Source organism: Nicotiana tomentosiformis, chromosome 11, assembly GCF_000390325.3.
Source record: "Nicotiana tomentosiformis chromosome 11, ASM39032v3, whole genome shotgun sequence".
Lineage (NCBI taxonomy): Eukaryota > Viridiplantae > Streptophyta > Magnoliopsida > Solanales > Solanaceae > Nicotiana > Nicotiana tomentosiformis.
The window spans coordinates 83,006,980-83,021,711 of NC_090822.1; the positions used below are offsets into that span (position 1 = coordinate 83,006,980).

A 14,732-nucleotide genomic window follows, 5' to 3' on the forward strand; every position below is an offset into this window, starting at 1 on the left:
ATATGTTTAGAACACTTTTGCTGAAGCTAGGACTATAGAGTTTGTATGGAAAAGGTATTTTGAAAATTAGAAACGATAATAGGAACACAGTAGTAGAAATCTAGTTGACATCAAAAGGTACTTAACACTTATTAAGCTCAAAATAATTAAGTTGAGGTTTTGCGAGTTTATTGATCTTTCACTATTTTGCATAAACAAATAGTACTACTCTTTTGTTTACCAAATGGGAAAAGTGATTATAACCCAAAGAGCAGATTAAAATTTTGCTGAATTTCCTTAGCTCGCAAAGGCCCAAGGGTTTAACCTTTCCCCTAGCAGACAGCCCCATTGAAGCGCCTCCTCTTCTCTCAGCAAAACAGAAAACATGGCCGAAGATGAACGCAAGGAGGAAGTGGGAACCACAATTGTAGAAGGAAGAGACAAAGATGATGATGATGAACAAGAAGAAAAAGAGGAAGGAGAAGCGATGAAGCCATGGGAGCAGCACTCAGCAGTGATAAGCATCCCTCGTTTCGATTACAAGGCTTCTTCTTCCCTCCTTCGCCATTCCCATTCTGCCTTTCTCATCACTTGCCCCATCAGTTAGTTTGCTCACCTCCTATTTTGCTCACTTTCCCATCTGTGTTTGTCCCTATGTACTAATATTGCAATGAAAACGGGCTCGAATAGAGTGGATTGGATACATAGGATTAGTTTAGGGTTGAGGAATAGTTAATTGAATGAAACTTGATTTAGCTTTTCAAGTATATAAGCTAGGGAACGGATATTGTGTGGCAAATGGTGTTCTTTTGAATAAAGATTCACTAGATTCCTTCGTGTAATTGCGAAAAAAAAGTTGTAAGCTTGCTAGCTAAAATGTGTGCAATTTTCTTTCTTTTATTGGTTTTAGCAGAAGCTTAAACTCTGAAAAGAATTATGTGGTATTATTTGTCTGTTGGAATTTGGATACCTTTAGGGAACCTTCTTCTGCTAGTTATTATGTATATTTCTTTCTGAAACAGTTGTTAGTTGGGTAATGTTTCGTGCAAAGTTAACTCAAAGATTTTGTTCTGGGCAGTATATGGAAAAAACAAGAAGGTGACAATATCTTAAACTCAGGAAGTTAAGCTACTTCTAGGGTTTGTTAGTATTGGTGTGCTTTTGCTAGTTTGTACGAAGTTCATTGAAATTCAGCTACTCTACTCAAGGAGAAAGTTGTAAAATATTCTTTGTAATCTGATGCATCGTTCCTATTAGACATTTTCAGGGCGGGTTTCATATTTGCTACTGCATGTCATAATTCATCTGTTAAGTTGAAATATTTAACCTCACACAATTAACTTGAATTTGGAGCCTAAGCATTTTATTCACCAAGGGCAACTGTCTGGGACAATGGAAGAAAGTTTGGATCCAAATGTATTGATTAAACTTCAATATAAATAAAGTAGGACAGAAGGACTAGAATCTACTATGCGGGGAAAAGAGTGTTACAAGAATATAGCACATTTCATTCTTGAGAATTTTATTAATCAATAGGAAGGAGCTAGAAATGAGTTTTGAGCTATAGAGAACAGAACCGTACAAAGAAAAGAGCTTAGCTAAAAGATAAGTAGATAACCGAGAGTTGGAAATATCAGCATAGAAGGAGGGTAAGAGGTATAATAGAACAACTAGATAGAAATGTATTTATAAGTTCTCCACCAGGACAAGATGAAAGTAAAAAAAAAATACCTTCTTAATTTTGATGTTTTACGGACAGTATATTGGGATTACGTACAGCATTCAAGTAGTGCTTGTTTTTTGGCTTTACTTTACGAACTCAGGAAATCATGTAAAATAAATCATAGAACTACTTTACTCAAGGTGTGGCCTAGTGGTCAATGAAGTAGGTGAAAACTTTTGAGACCAGGGTTCAAGTCCCATTAGAGAAAAAAATGGTAGGTGATCTCTTCCCATTTGCCTAATCCTTGAAGGGAAGAATCACGCGGTACATGTGTTTGGTGAAAATAGAAGGTACCTAGTGGAATAGTCAAGGTGAGCGCAAGTTAGCTAGGACGGCACTATTATTAGCAAAAAAGCAGAGAACTACTTTTGAATTGTCAGGAATGTTCAAGGCCCTTATTTTGAAAATTTGGAGTTATTCTGCTCCTTATACCAGTTGTTTTGGGGTAGAAAAGAATATGTTAAAGCTTCAAGATTCTTCTGCTGCTTTCTTTCTCCAGTTTCTATTAATAATATCAGTTACTTGTTGTTTTAGTCTTTACTGTATTTAGATAAGGAATGCGTCTTTGGTGCCCTTCAATTAAAAAAGTCAAGATCTGTGCTGAGGATAGGGTTTTTGTGGAAGGTAAGAATCTATTCTAGTACGTGGAACAATTTTCTGGTAATAGATAGCGCGAATAACTCCACTGCTTTGCTTATAGCATTGTTTGTCATAATGCAAAACAATTTTTGTTTTTAATTTTATCATTTTCAAGCTTCTCCTGCTTTTGACATTGAGCATTTGGATATGCTGGAGGCTTTCCTTTTTTCTCCCCTTACTCCTACAACAACCTTTTACTACTACTACTACTACTACTACTACTACTACTACTACTGCTACTACTACACGGTCTCAATCCCAAGCTTGGTGGGGGGTAACATATGAGTCTTCACTATCCACTTCACTCTATTTAGACTCATTTCATTTCAACATTCAATATCTTGGGATTCGGGAACACTAATGGTTCTCTACATTTATTGACATACAAATCTCTAAACATAGTGAAAACTCCTAGGAACACTTGTCCCTAATATAAGAATAGTATCATGTAAACTTTAATCCCACTGCAGTGCCTATCAGATCTTTTGCTTCTAATTCTTGTTTAATGGTTCTGATAGCTTAAGTCGCTATTGGATTTTCCTAAGAATTCTTTCCTTTTTCCACAGAGAGGGAGAAAAGTGCAACAAAAGAAGCTATAGCTCTCCTTGAAAAGGTTATTTGTTTACTCTTTGGTATTTTAAAATATTTTTTTCCGAAGTAGTTCTGGACAAATGACCTCTTTTATTGTTTGTCCATTGGAGCTGTAATATGCACTTTTCTGGGGACTTGAGGCTGGCTATGGAAACCTTATTCTTTTTAAAAAAAATCATTTTGATTTTAAATTTAGGGCTTTTTCACTTTTAGCACGTGCCAGAAACTATTTACATTTGGTAGCCGAAAAAGTGTATAAAATTTGTATATAACATATAGAATGTATATATATTAAAAAAAAAAAATTGGGCTATTATTTTGAGAGCGGTTATATAGTGTCATTTTCCCTTAAATTTATCTGTGTTGGAAAGATTGCTAAACGTAGTTGGGTTTTTTGTTTTCGTTACAGTATATTGTTTCAAATCCTGATGCTAAGAGAAGGAAAATATGCATGGAAGATGCTAATGAAGAATGCAATGGATCAGGAGAAGGTGCAGTTAATGAACATGTGAATTCTGGTATGAACACATCTTCAACATTTTGATGCATGTGTGGACTTACTGATACAATGGTTTACAAGGAATAGTGTCAAAAAATTCTTGTTTGCCCCTTGCAGAATCCGGCACTTCTATAGAGAAAAGTGACATTCTCTCACTTATTAAGTTAACAAGAAGCGGATTGCTTCTCTTTACATTTCCATTCGGCAAGTCCCCAGCAGTTGTTGACATCGTTTCGCAGATTTTTCAATCCCTAGAATCTGGAATATTGAAGTCTCCTCTGTGAGTTGCTCTCTTTCTTGGGTTGCGTTCAAAGTAATTTTTTTAGCTCTTATCTACTACATGTAATACTGCTTTATTTGGCCAAGGGAAACCCGTGGAACTTAACTGAGCCAAGGGAAATGAAAGCTCCAAATAAAATTGGAATAGTAAAAAGGTTAGGAACCATGTCCTTGGTTCTGGCAGATGAGAGAATTAAGCATGTTTATTAACTACCCTAAGTATAAGAACTCAACTGGAGACCTACTCAGTTGCAACATTTGTAATGGTTCGCTTTTAATCCATTGCACTATTGCTATAAATGATTCGTGCATATTTGTTGCGATGGCAAGTTATACTGCTATTTGATTTACTGAAAGAAGATGTTAGATATGGTATATTTTTTCGAGTATAACGCTAGGATTTCTAACCTGATCTTTGCAGTAAAGGTAGCCAAATAGTATGTAATATGAGTTGGGGAATTTTGCACGTATTATCTTGATATCTTAGCCTTTCTTCATCCATTTACCCATTTTGCTCCCTCTATGGCCATGTTGACTGTTGTGCTAGAAGATAAGTTCTCCATGATGGTCCGTTGATTTGTGATTATGTTTCTTTGGCATAATCTTTTTAATTATAGCCGGGGAGAAATGTCCTTTCTTCTTTTTCACTTCTCTCGAAGATTATTTCTAATACCAAAGAAACTAATATGCTTAAAACTTTAATCATGTCATGCAGTTGGTGCAATCGGATATTACCAATTCAAGGTACATGCCCTTTAGAGGAGAAGGAACTTAAGAAGATTGTGACACAGCTCGTTGATCAGTTTATGACCAATAGGCAGAAGGAGACTGGAAATACTGTTAAGGTAAACCTTGGCTTTCTTAAGAAATATCATTCACTCAGGGTTGAAAGACTCGTGTTGCTTTCTTTTTCTGCTTTACGTTGCCTTTTCTTCTTTTGTCGGCGGCCCTAAGAAGTCATCTTGGTTCATATAAACTACCATCAGTTTAGTAAACCCAATGACAAGTTGAATATTTTCTTTTTTCATTTGAAAGTATTAGTTAAAAATATATTGGTCAAATATGTTCACGTCAAGTGTCTCGCTTTTGTTGTCCCCTGTTTTATCTCTTTCTCCTTTTATTTTTAGCTTTGGTTTTTACGGGGTGGGGGTGGAGGAGGGTGGCAGGATATTGGATATAGATGGTCTGTGTATCATTTGAACTATTTGGTTGGAGAGGAATAGGAGATGCTTTGAAGATCAAAAGCATCATATTTCCTATGTAAAGAACAGGTGCCTACAGAATTTATACTTTTGGTGTAGGAGTAGTATGGTAATATGACTCAATATTCTGTTTATCTCGACTTTTTGGGAGTGTAATTTTAACAAGCAATGCTGTAACTTTTTCTTTTTGAAGTACCTTAGTGGTACTTTATTAATGAAAATTTTCTTACCTTGTCAAAAGGAAAAAAAAACCCAAGTTCTCTTACATGACTATTATTTCCAGTAGCTGCATTACAGTGAATTTGAGCTGTCTTCTCTCTGTGGGTCGATCCACATAGGATAATCTGTAGAACTAATGACATTATAGTTTGCAGTTGGGTATAACAGGAGAGGGATTGAGGAGACTGAGATGAAGAATCTGAGAAAAGCTTGTAGCGATCCTGATGTATTTGCTTTGTTGGACCGCAACAAATGCTTTAGCGTCGTGGCAGCAGCAGTGAAAGAAGTTGTCCCAGATTCGATAGTGGATTTAAAAGAACCAGAGGTCAAATGATTTATTGCAGTGAGAAGTTATAAGCTTTCACTTCCTCTGTATCTTTTTAATGTACTGAATGTAGCTTCTCTTTTGCAGCTTTCTGTGCTTGTTGAGGTACTTCCACTTTCTAGAGTACCCGATAAGGCCATAGTTGGTGTGTCGGTTCTTCCACGAATGCTTGTTAGTACAAAACCTCGGCTCTGCGTCAAGGCCTTAGTCTCAGATACAAAAGAGATGAAAAGATAACAATATCTCCATGAACAGGATGCATATCTTCAATTTTATGTCGATTACCTGCTGTTATGTTGCTACTATTGAGTGTATGGCCAGATTGGAGCTGCTACTTGATTCTGCACTATTGTGAACCAGTACATGATACATTTGGTCTTTCTCAGATATAAATATTTGATGTGTTGTATTGACTCGCACTTCAAGACCACACCTTGCAATGTAGTAATTTATTCTGAGCAGATAGTTAATTGCAGTAACTAGGAAAGTAAGTTGTGTTCCATATATCCAAATAGAACTTGGAATTAAAACCAATGAATTAGACTCATATTTTGGCAATATTAAATGGCCTGACGGCCGGTGGGAAAAAAAAGAGTTAATATCCTAAAATTCTCCTAAACTATTATGTTTTTGTCAGTTTCCTACTTAAACTATTTGGTGCTCTCAAAACTCCCCTGAACTATGTTGTCATTCATATTAAAAACCCTTCATTGCATTCTTAGAGGTGCGTCTAGTACACGCTCCTAATTATCTAAAATAATGTGACATGTAGCACTACATGTGGCTATTTAACTCAGTCTAAAACTAGCCTAAACTATCATTTTTTTGTTAGTTACCTACTTAAATTATCTCCTCCCGAACTATATTCTCCTCTATATTAAAATCACATGTTGGACTTTTAAAGGTGTGCTTGTCTAACTATATTAACTTATGATCTGTACAAAGTCTTTTATATAGTTTATTCATGATGTATTACTCTCGGGTGATTGATTGATTTTAGGAGTTTTGGCCAAATTAATATCTAATATACTGTGTTAATTTTAGATTTAATTGTGATTGTGCTTTATGCTAATTAACTCCAATTGAATTAGTCCTTATTTATATTCACTTTGTAGCACAATGAAAATATAAATTTAGGCATATAGTGTTGCATTTCTTAAAAATCATCTTATATTATATAAAAAAGATTACACAAAATAAAATTTCGCAAATAAAGATTAATTGGCCAACAATTACATTCTCTAATTCCAGATTACATAAAGAAGGTTCAAGAGATTCAACTTTATTCTCTACAAGGTGTTGAGTTTAATATGAAGATTTAAATTGGTATTTTTTCAACAATATGTGTAAGACATGAAAGAAGACTAAAACAAGAAAGTGAATAAATCATTTCAGAGGAAACAAAAGAGGGGGAACTTTTTCTAGAGGAAACGGCATATGGAAAACTGAAGAAAAAAGGTTAAAAAATGAAGAAGATAAAAAATGAGGAAGAAAGGTAATAAAAAAAGGAAGAATGGTGAAAAAATGAGGAAGAAAGGTGGATATAACTTAAATAAGGAGAATTTTTAGTAAAAAAAATAAATGTGAGGGTTAGGCTAATTATGCATTTTTTATGTCATGAGCCATTTTGATGGCTTTTTTCCGCTGCCACGCGCTCTCAAGCGAGTGTTTGCACGCGTTATGCCAGGTCAGCAACGAGGATGTTTTAATATAAAGGACAATATAGTTCAGGGAGATTTTGGGGACACCGAATAGTTTAAATAGAAAACCGACAAAAATATGATAGTTTAAGGGGATTTTAGGGTATTAACTAAAAAAAAAAAACGGCCTAACGGTCGGCTGAATTAAGTTTAATAAGTGTAATTGGACTTAAAGAATTAATTAAAATTTGCTGTCTCGCAACCTTGATGTGAGACAATACTTCCAGTTAATCCAAATTTTGGTATTGAATTAAAGCAATAAAATAGCAATTGTATACAATATTAGCAACTAATTGATTAACACTAAAGAAAGCATTCTACTTAAGAGTACAAGTTTAGATGAAAGTTACCATACGTAGAAATTAGTGATTTGCATCGAGTTACACCCTTTTTGTGTAATTCACACCAAACTAGTACGTACATTTTTTTGCTTATGTGAAGTTTATAAAGGGTTGAAAAAAAAGAAGTGTATAAAGGGCAATTATTCCATAAAGAAAGTTATTATCTAAGATGGTTGGGCATGTTAAAAGGAGAAGTACAAATGCCCCGGTCATGAGGTGTGAGAGGTTGACAATGGGGGTAAGAGGAAGGGTAGAGATAGACCAAAGAAGTCTTGGGGAGAGGTGGTCAGGCGAGACATGGCATAACTGGAGCTATCCGATCGAGGACATGACCCTTGATAGGAGGGTGTGGAGCTTGAGAATTAGGGTAGAAGGTTAGTAGGTAGTCGAGTGTTTCCTTATGTCTTCCTTAGTCCTAGAGTATTAGTGTTGGTTTGGTATCCCTTTTATCCTTAGTTTGCTAGTACCACATATTTTGTACTGTTGTTACTTGCCTTCCGAACGCCCTTAGTTTGCTATCATTTCATATCTTGTATTGTTATTACCGACTATTAGTACTTCTTTCATACTTTCTTTTTGCTATCTTGGGTTTTGTTTTTTAATACCTTGTATTGATATTATTTGCTATCAATGCTTCTTCTATTATTTTTTTAGCCGAGGGTCTATCGGAAACAGTCTTTCTATCCTTCCAGGGTAGGAGTAAAACTACGTATATTCTACCATTCCCGGATCCTACTTACGGGATTAAGCTGGATTGTTGTTGATTTGTCTATATGAGGATAAAAGTCTAACTTGGCCAAAGTGTAGGTTAATTTCACACTGCAAAAGTTTCACCATCTTTGAAACTTGAGTACTTTATTGATTATAAAAATAAAATTAACCCTTTCTAGTGTGGGGATAGTACTGCTACCTTGTGGGAATTCTATGGACCAAATGATTCACCAAATTGTTGAAATTTGAAAAGAAGACCATTGGATACCCAAGAACCAGGTCTAATAATTCATGTAGGGCCTTCGACAATAATTTGGAAATGATGTTTGATGTGAAAATATATCTTTGGTTTTTGACTAATTGCAAGTATTTGAGGGCAAATCTACCTAAAAGGCTTTAATGAGAGCTTTTCTATTCTCGAGGTAACGTTCTCTCTTTCTTAGATTAATTAATATCCAAACTTCTTTGTGCATATGTTTTCTTCCTTTCCTATGGTACTTGCCCCTTTTGGCCATGTGTTGGCTTCCTAGTTTTTCAAAATAAGTCCCCTTTGTCCAAATACTACTCGAGTTTCAAATTGAATCATCCTGCTCAATTTGTACGGAAATTTGAAGTAGATAAAGAATAACTTGATACTTTACTAAAATATGAACTAAGTGTTAGCGTTTTTTCATTAAAGGGTGTGAATGAAAAACGGAAAAGGTATTTTTTGGATTGCATCTGTCCATCTCACCCTTCCTTTGTCTATAAATTTAGAGGCTTGATATCATTTTTAAGATATGGAAAATATGGGATCTTCTCCCCTCTTTTCTACATTGTTGCATTATTTTCTCAATAAACATAAGTGTCAAGTAAGATTTGCTTCGTTTGTTGAGTTCGCTGAAGTTCTGTGATTTGAAGTGCCGCTATCACAAAATAGTTATTCCATTCTATCCTGTGAGGAATTAATCCGTATACCTTGAGCAACAGTGAGAAGATTAAATTCCTTAAGGACACACTGTGAATTCAGTGGGCTCAGATTTAATTTTATTCTTCCTATGCATTTCTATTTCTCTTTTATTTTACATGATTTTCTATTTTTGAATACAGATTACCAACACTAAGATCAAAGAATGATGTCGCTAATACTTATAAACTACTAATACTCCCTATATATGCCTCCGGTCAATCTTCTTGTTGTGCGGAGAGCAAACATAGAGAATAGATAATTCTAGTAAAGTGAGCATAATTAAGAACCTAAAATATGAAAAGGGTACAATTTGCAAGTTAAGAGATTTTATTTTGTATTACTCACGAGTCACGACAAGGCAATAGATAGGTCAAGATTGAGACTATGCTTTTCTGAGGAAGAATTCCAGTGGTTACAGTCTGAGATTGCCTCATTTGTAGAAGCTGAAGTACTGCTTCTTTGAGCACAAGGATGTTGCAATGAGAGAGACAATGACAATCTACAACTATCTTCTTCTTCTTCTTCTCCATTCTTTATCTTTCTCAACCTCTCAAATTTACGCTTCTTTGATGATTTCCAGTTCTCGTCCTCTTGCATGTACAACTGATCGGTAACAAAATTATCCATCAAATTTATGAAAAATGCACATGTTAACATAGAGTGAAGGGCGATCAATTGAACACCCTTCATCGAAAAATTACCCTAAAAAATTATATTATGAGGTTTTAGTTTTCCACATTTAAAGATTAGGCTTTTCTTTTCTTATTTTTTTTCTTCCACACTTTCTGTAGGAAATATTTTAGCTTTTCAAGAGTTCAACATATTCAAAATGCAATTCATTAAATATGTAACCTTTTGAATTCTAAATATTAATCCCTTAAAAATGAGTAGATATCATGATGAAATGAGAATGAAATGTACTAAGAAAAACTGAAGGATTTATCTCATGCCCCTATACAGTATATATATTAGCTCATGGAGTTAGAAGGGTGATAAGTTATGTGTGCCCTTTCATATTTTGATGATCTAACAAACTTTATGATAAGAACCAGATCGGAAATCTGTTACACATCCTCAAGGTGGCAAAGCACAACAAATCTCAAATCGGGCACAAGTTCCAACAGCTAGAGTCAAAGAAACGACAAAGGGATCAAATTGATATTAGTTCCCTAGCTGACTGTACCAGTCAACTTCTCACAGCTGTAAAGTCGATGCAACTGTTCCTCTGCACACAGGCAACCATGTGAATAGTGCAGCAGTCACTTTATGGGGAATGCCTTGTACCGGATATTTGCTTGCATCGTCCAAGTGACATCACTTGGATATTATTAACATGAAGCAAAGGAAAAACACACACAAGCATATCAGAGAATTAATCAAGTTTCCTCTCAAGTGTGTTGCCATCTTGCAAGTGACTTCCAGGCAAAGAACCAGTTTCCAGCATTGTGTTATTATATGTCCTTAGTTGTGTTGCACCTTTGTTAGAGTGATTTACTTGTAATTCCTACTTAGCTTAACTAGAAGCATTGTGTAGGAAACTATTTGTAAACCATAAACCTTGTGTTTGTATCTTGGCTAGAGTTAGTCGAGTTGTGAGCTTTGTAATAGAGTTATTACAAGTAAGTGAGAGAATAAGAGTTTAATTCCTAGGTTACAATAGGTTGTAATCTAAAAGTTGTTCGGTTAGTGAAGTTTAAATCCTACGAGTGTAGGTCGTAGTTTTAAATCCCGTGAGCTGGGAGTTTTCCACGTAAAACTCTGCTGTGTCATTTAGTTATCTTTTATTGTGTGCATTCTGTGGAAACTGATAGACATCCAGGTTTTCTATACAGTTTGGTGGACCCTAAGTTTCTATAAAAGGGGCAAATAAAAGTGTGTTTGTGTAGCTTATGATAGGATATAGTAATTAATTAACAGTCAAAAGGTTTCTACTAAAATTAGGTTATGTATCATTAAATGGCAAAAATATCTGTATTTTGATATGTAACCTTGCAGAAAAGTACAGTTGTACCATATAGGTTTCACTCATTTCTTCTTAAATGAGGTGGCCCACTGTTATAAAGTCACTGTTGATTTTATTTCCATATTAATTTCCACTCCAATGCTCCAAAATGCATTAATATCCATTTGGGATTTTAGTCGAGAGAATTTCAAGTCCAACATCAGAAATTTTCTTTACCCAAAATATGATCAAATTAAAGCATAGTTTTTGCTATAAATAAAATATAGAAGTTTAGGTAAAAAGACTAGACTGCAGCATTGAATTCCTCTTCAACATGTTTGTTCATGTCGAAAACTGACCAACACATAGTAGTACTAATAAATATGATATCGACGTACATACTTCAACAGAAAAAATAAAGAGCAAAGCGGTCGAACCAGCCTCGCTTTCCCCATCAACAACATAGTAATAAATCAAAATAAAAGAAACAACAAAGTATTAATAGAAATCTATAAATAAGAAAATACAAGATTATCCTAATACTTTTGGTATTGAAAAGAAAAGCGGTCGACTATCTATTAACCCTCTACCTTAATTCTCGACCTCCCCACCCTCTTATCAACCAATGGTTATGTTCTCGGTGAACTGAAGCATCGTCATGTATTGTCTAATAGACTGTCCCCAATACTTCTTTGGTTTATCTCTACCCTTTCTCAGACCACCAAGGCCAACCTCTCACACCTTTTTGCTGGTGCATCTACGCCTCTCTACTTCACATGCGCAAACCATCTAAGTCTTGCTTCCCACATCTTATCCTTTATGGGGGTCACACTCACCTTGTCCTGAATAACTTCATTCTTAATCTTATTTGTCCTGGTAATCTTATTTGTCCGGATATACCCATATATAATCACCAACTTACGCTAAGTTTGGCAGCGTTTTTCATTTGATAAAAATGGAAAATAAAGAAAAATATTATTTTGACACAATATTTATAACTTTTACGTGCACTTCTTTTCGTTAAGCAGCGCGAGCCACGTAGCCAAAAATATGTATTAGACACACTCTGAAAAGGTTAAGTGTGTAAGATAATTTTTTTGATTGGAAGAGATTTGATTTATAGTTCAGGGGTAACTTATGTATTTTGCATACAATAAAACATATAAAGGTATGCTCTCTCTTAAAACTTAAATTCTTAGAAGAGATGGTGACATTTGAACAATATAATTCTTCATAGTACTAACAAAAAAGATTAATAAGCTAAAACATATAAGGCAAGAAACATAGGTTGAAATACAGTTAAAGTGGGGGAGAGAGCGGAGGGTAATATGTACCTTAAAATTTTCAGATTCTTGAACAGCATTGGTAAGAAGATTAGAACTCTGAAAAACATGGAGTGACACGGGAACTACTGCTTCTCTTTGTGTATCACAAATCTGTTGCCATCTGAAACCAGTAATTCCTTTCTTAATAGCATTATTTACCCCACTTTTCTCAGTATAATTAATAGTCTGCATGTAATCATCACTACTATACGGATAATTGCAGACTCTCTGATTTACAACTTGTAGTCTCCATTCGTAGTTCATCATTAAACAAATACTCCATATATAAAGACAAGGATTTTAATGATATATGAATAAATATATTTACGTAGTTTAATTTATTATAACAGGTTATTAAGTAATATTTTGTTGAGTTGTCTATCACAGAAATTTAAATCCTTTTTTGTTACTTCCTTTATCTCAATTTATGTATATCATAGCGTGAATTTCCAGAGTCAAACTGGAAATAATACATATATAGAAATTATATAAAAAGTAGTAGTATTAGTTAAAAATATATAAAAAATTCGTACAGATCGAGCGAGTTTGTTAATTAGCTAGAACTCTGAAGGCATAAATAAAGCTTACAAATAAAACTCACCTTTTAGTGGGCAGAAAAGGAATATTGTAAAGGAATGGAGATTCTGATCTTTTAATGGCGGGGCTACAACATGAATTATATGTCAAAACTTTTTCTTGTTTAACACATACTTCTTGTTGTTGATGATGAGAATGATCATCTTCTAGGGACTGTAATTTTCCTGCATGTTGATTTTTGCTTCTTTCTCCTGCTTGATAGTCAACAACAAAAAAACATACAAGTTTCTATATATAAATGCATGTGGGATCATCAAGTCTGGAATAATTTTTCTCCACAAACAATACATAGTATATATATAATTAGAGAAGTCCTGAGTCTTGAATATATACCTTGCCAGTTGATATCACTCTTCATGCTTCTGTACATCTGTTGGGAACAAATATACAAAAACGATGAATTCACATAGTAATTAATAAGTTAGAAAACAGAAGGGGAAAAAGGAATGTTCATTCTTGGAATAAATACCTGGAGATGACTTTTGACATGAGATATTGTAAGTCCTCTCACATCCATCATCTGAAGAAGAAGCTTAGGTGTAGCTTCTACACATTAGACAGATCAAAAAAGCATTAATTAACAAGAAGAAAAAAACATTACCCTGCTAGAAATCTGAGAATTTTACATGGATATTCGATGAAGAAGAAGAGGAAAGAGCTTACTGTCATGGCCTCCAAGTTTTTGAATAGCAAGAAGAAAACATTGATGAAGATGAGGTGTCCATCTCAAACGAGGAACTTTTGATCTCGTATATTGCCTCACTTCACCATTATTCCTTTCACAGTTTCCCATTATATATATATATATATTCCTAGCTAATTCTTTCCACCGCCTCTATATATATAAGACTCCTCTATATATCCATACCATACAGTTTAATTTTCACCTGAAGTTGTAAAACTTAAAGCAAAGAAAAAGAAACTCTTTCCTTATGCAACTTCAATATAATTTGCTTTGGCCTTTGGAAAGAGCTGTCTTTTAGTTTCCAGTGTCTAGGTCTAAAGAAACAACGTAGTGTAGGTATAATTATGAGTAGAGGCAGAGATATCACGAGAAAAGGAAAAGGGTAAATTCCTCTGTAAATTCAGTCTCTCCTCTCTAATTCTGCAAAGGGAAAGTACGTTTCTGATACTATCTTCTCTCTATCTTGAAATGATTACACCATATATACAAATACTACCAACTGCTGGGCTAAGCTAGCTACTCCTCGACTGCTACTTTGACTTTCTTACTGTTTCTCTCACTAAAATCTTAATATGCCAATTTTCGTCATCATCACTAAACCCCACGAATAGAATTTATATGGCAATAAATATTACGATGACCTAACATGATCAACACCACAACTATTAAGAGTATTTTTAATATGTTGTGCTATATCTATGTTATGTGTTAAAAGCCTTTCTTTTTATTTATATTTTGTATCAGTCAAACATCATTATTCCATCATCTCAATTTTATTTTTATATGATAGTGTTTGATTGGAAATATAGTTTAATGAATTATTTTTTAAATAATGGTCTAAAACAAGTTATATAGTATTATATATTATCTCTGATGGTAAAATAAAAAATTTAAAGTTAAATTATATCTAAAGAAAAAGTGAAACAAATATGACTTTTTTCTTTATATTACAACTGAAAAGGAAAATATGTTACATAAATTAGGACAAATGAAGTATATAAAATGAAATGGAGGAAATAATATCTT

The 14,732-nt window shown here is 34.2% G+C and overlaps 2 protein-coding genes and 1 long non-coding RNA gene across 5 annotated transcripts; 1 reads left to right on the forward strand and 2 right to left on the reverse strand.

Moving 5' to 3' along the window:
* The first annotated feature begins 206 nt into the window (after positions 1-206).
* LOC104103942 (uncharacterized) lies at positions 207-5,958 on the forward strand. 2 transcript variants are annotated; one of them, XM_009611915.4, is made up of 8 exons: positions 441-581; positions 2,237-2,326; positions 2,908-2,954; positions 3,342-3,450; positions 3,549-3,711; positions 4,426-4,555; positions 5,280-5,456; positions 5,544-5,958. In XM_009611915.4, the coding sequence occupies exons 2-8, from the start codon at positions 2,260-2,262 to the stop codon at positions 5,691-5,693; spliced, it is 843 nt and encodes a 280-aa protein (XP_009610210.1). In that variant the 5' UTR covers positions 441-581; positions 2,237-2,259; the 3' UTR covers positions 5,694-5,958. The 2 variants fall into 2 exon arrangements, with proteins under 2 accessions (XP_009610209.1, XP_009610210.1); XM_009611914.4 differs by lacking the exon at positions 2,237-2,326 and having other exon boundaries at positions 207-581.
* On the reverse strand, positions 2,405-2,723 carry LOC138900680 (uncharacterized). Its single transcript, XR_011411806.1, has 2 exons — positions 2,590-2,723; positions 2,405-2,553 (listed from the first exon to the last, which is right to left on the reverse strand). It is a non-coding gene; the product is annotated as an uncharacterized lncRNA (long non-coding RNA).
* A 3,503-nt stretch (positions 5,959-9,461) lies between the features above and the next one.
* LOC104103941 (putative Myb family transcription factor At1g14600) lies at positions 9,462-14,431 on the reverse strand. 2 transcript variants are annotated; one of them, XM_070188605.1, is made up of 6 exons: positions 13,685-14,431; positions 13,491-13,567; positions 13,355-13,391; positions 13,026-13,209; positions 12,434-12,545; positions 9,462-9,760 (listed from the first exon to the last, which is right to left on the reverse strand). In XM_070188605.1, exons 1-6 carry the CDS (start codon positions 13,812-13,814, stop codon positions 9,506-9,508), a joined length of 795 nt encoding a protein of 264 aa, XP_070044706.1. In that variant the 5' UTR covers positions 13,815-14,431; the 3' UTR covers positions 9,462-9,505. The 2 variants fall into 2 exon arrangements, with proteins under 2 accessions (XP_070044706.1, XP_009610208.1); XM_009611913.4 differs by having other exon boundaries at positions 13,026-13,212; positions 13,685-14,430.
* Between the last annotated feature and the right edge of the window lie 301 nt (positions 14,432-14,732).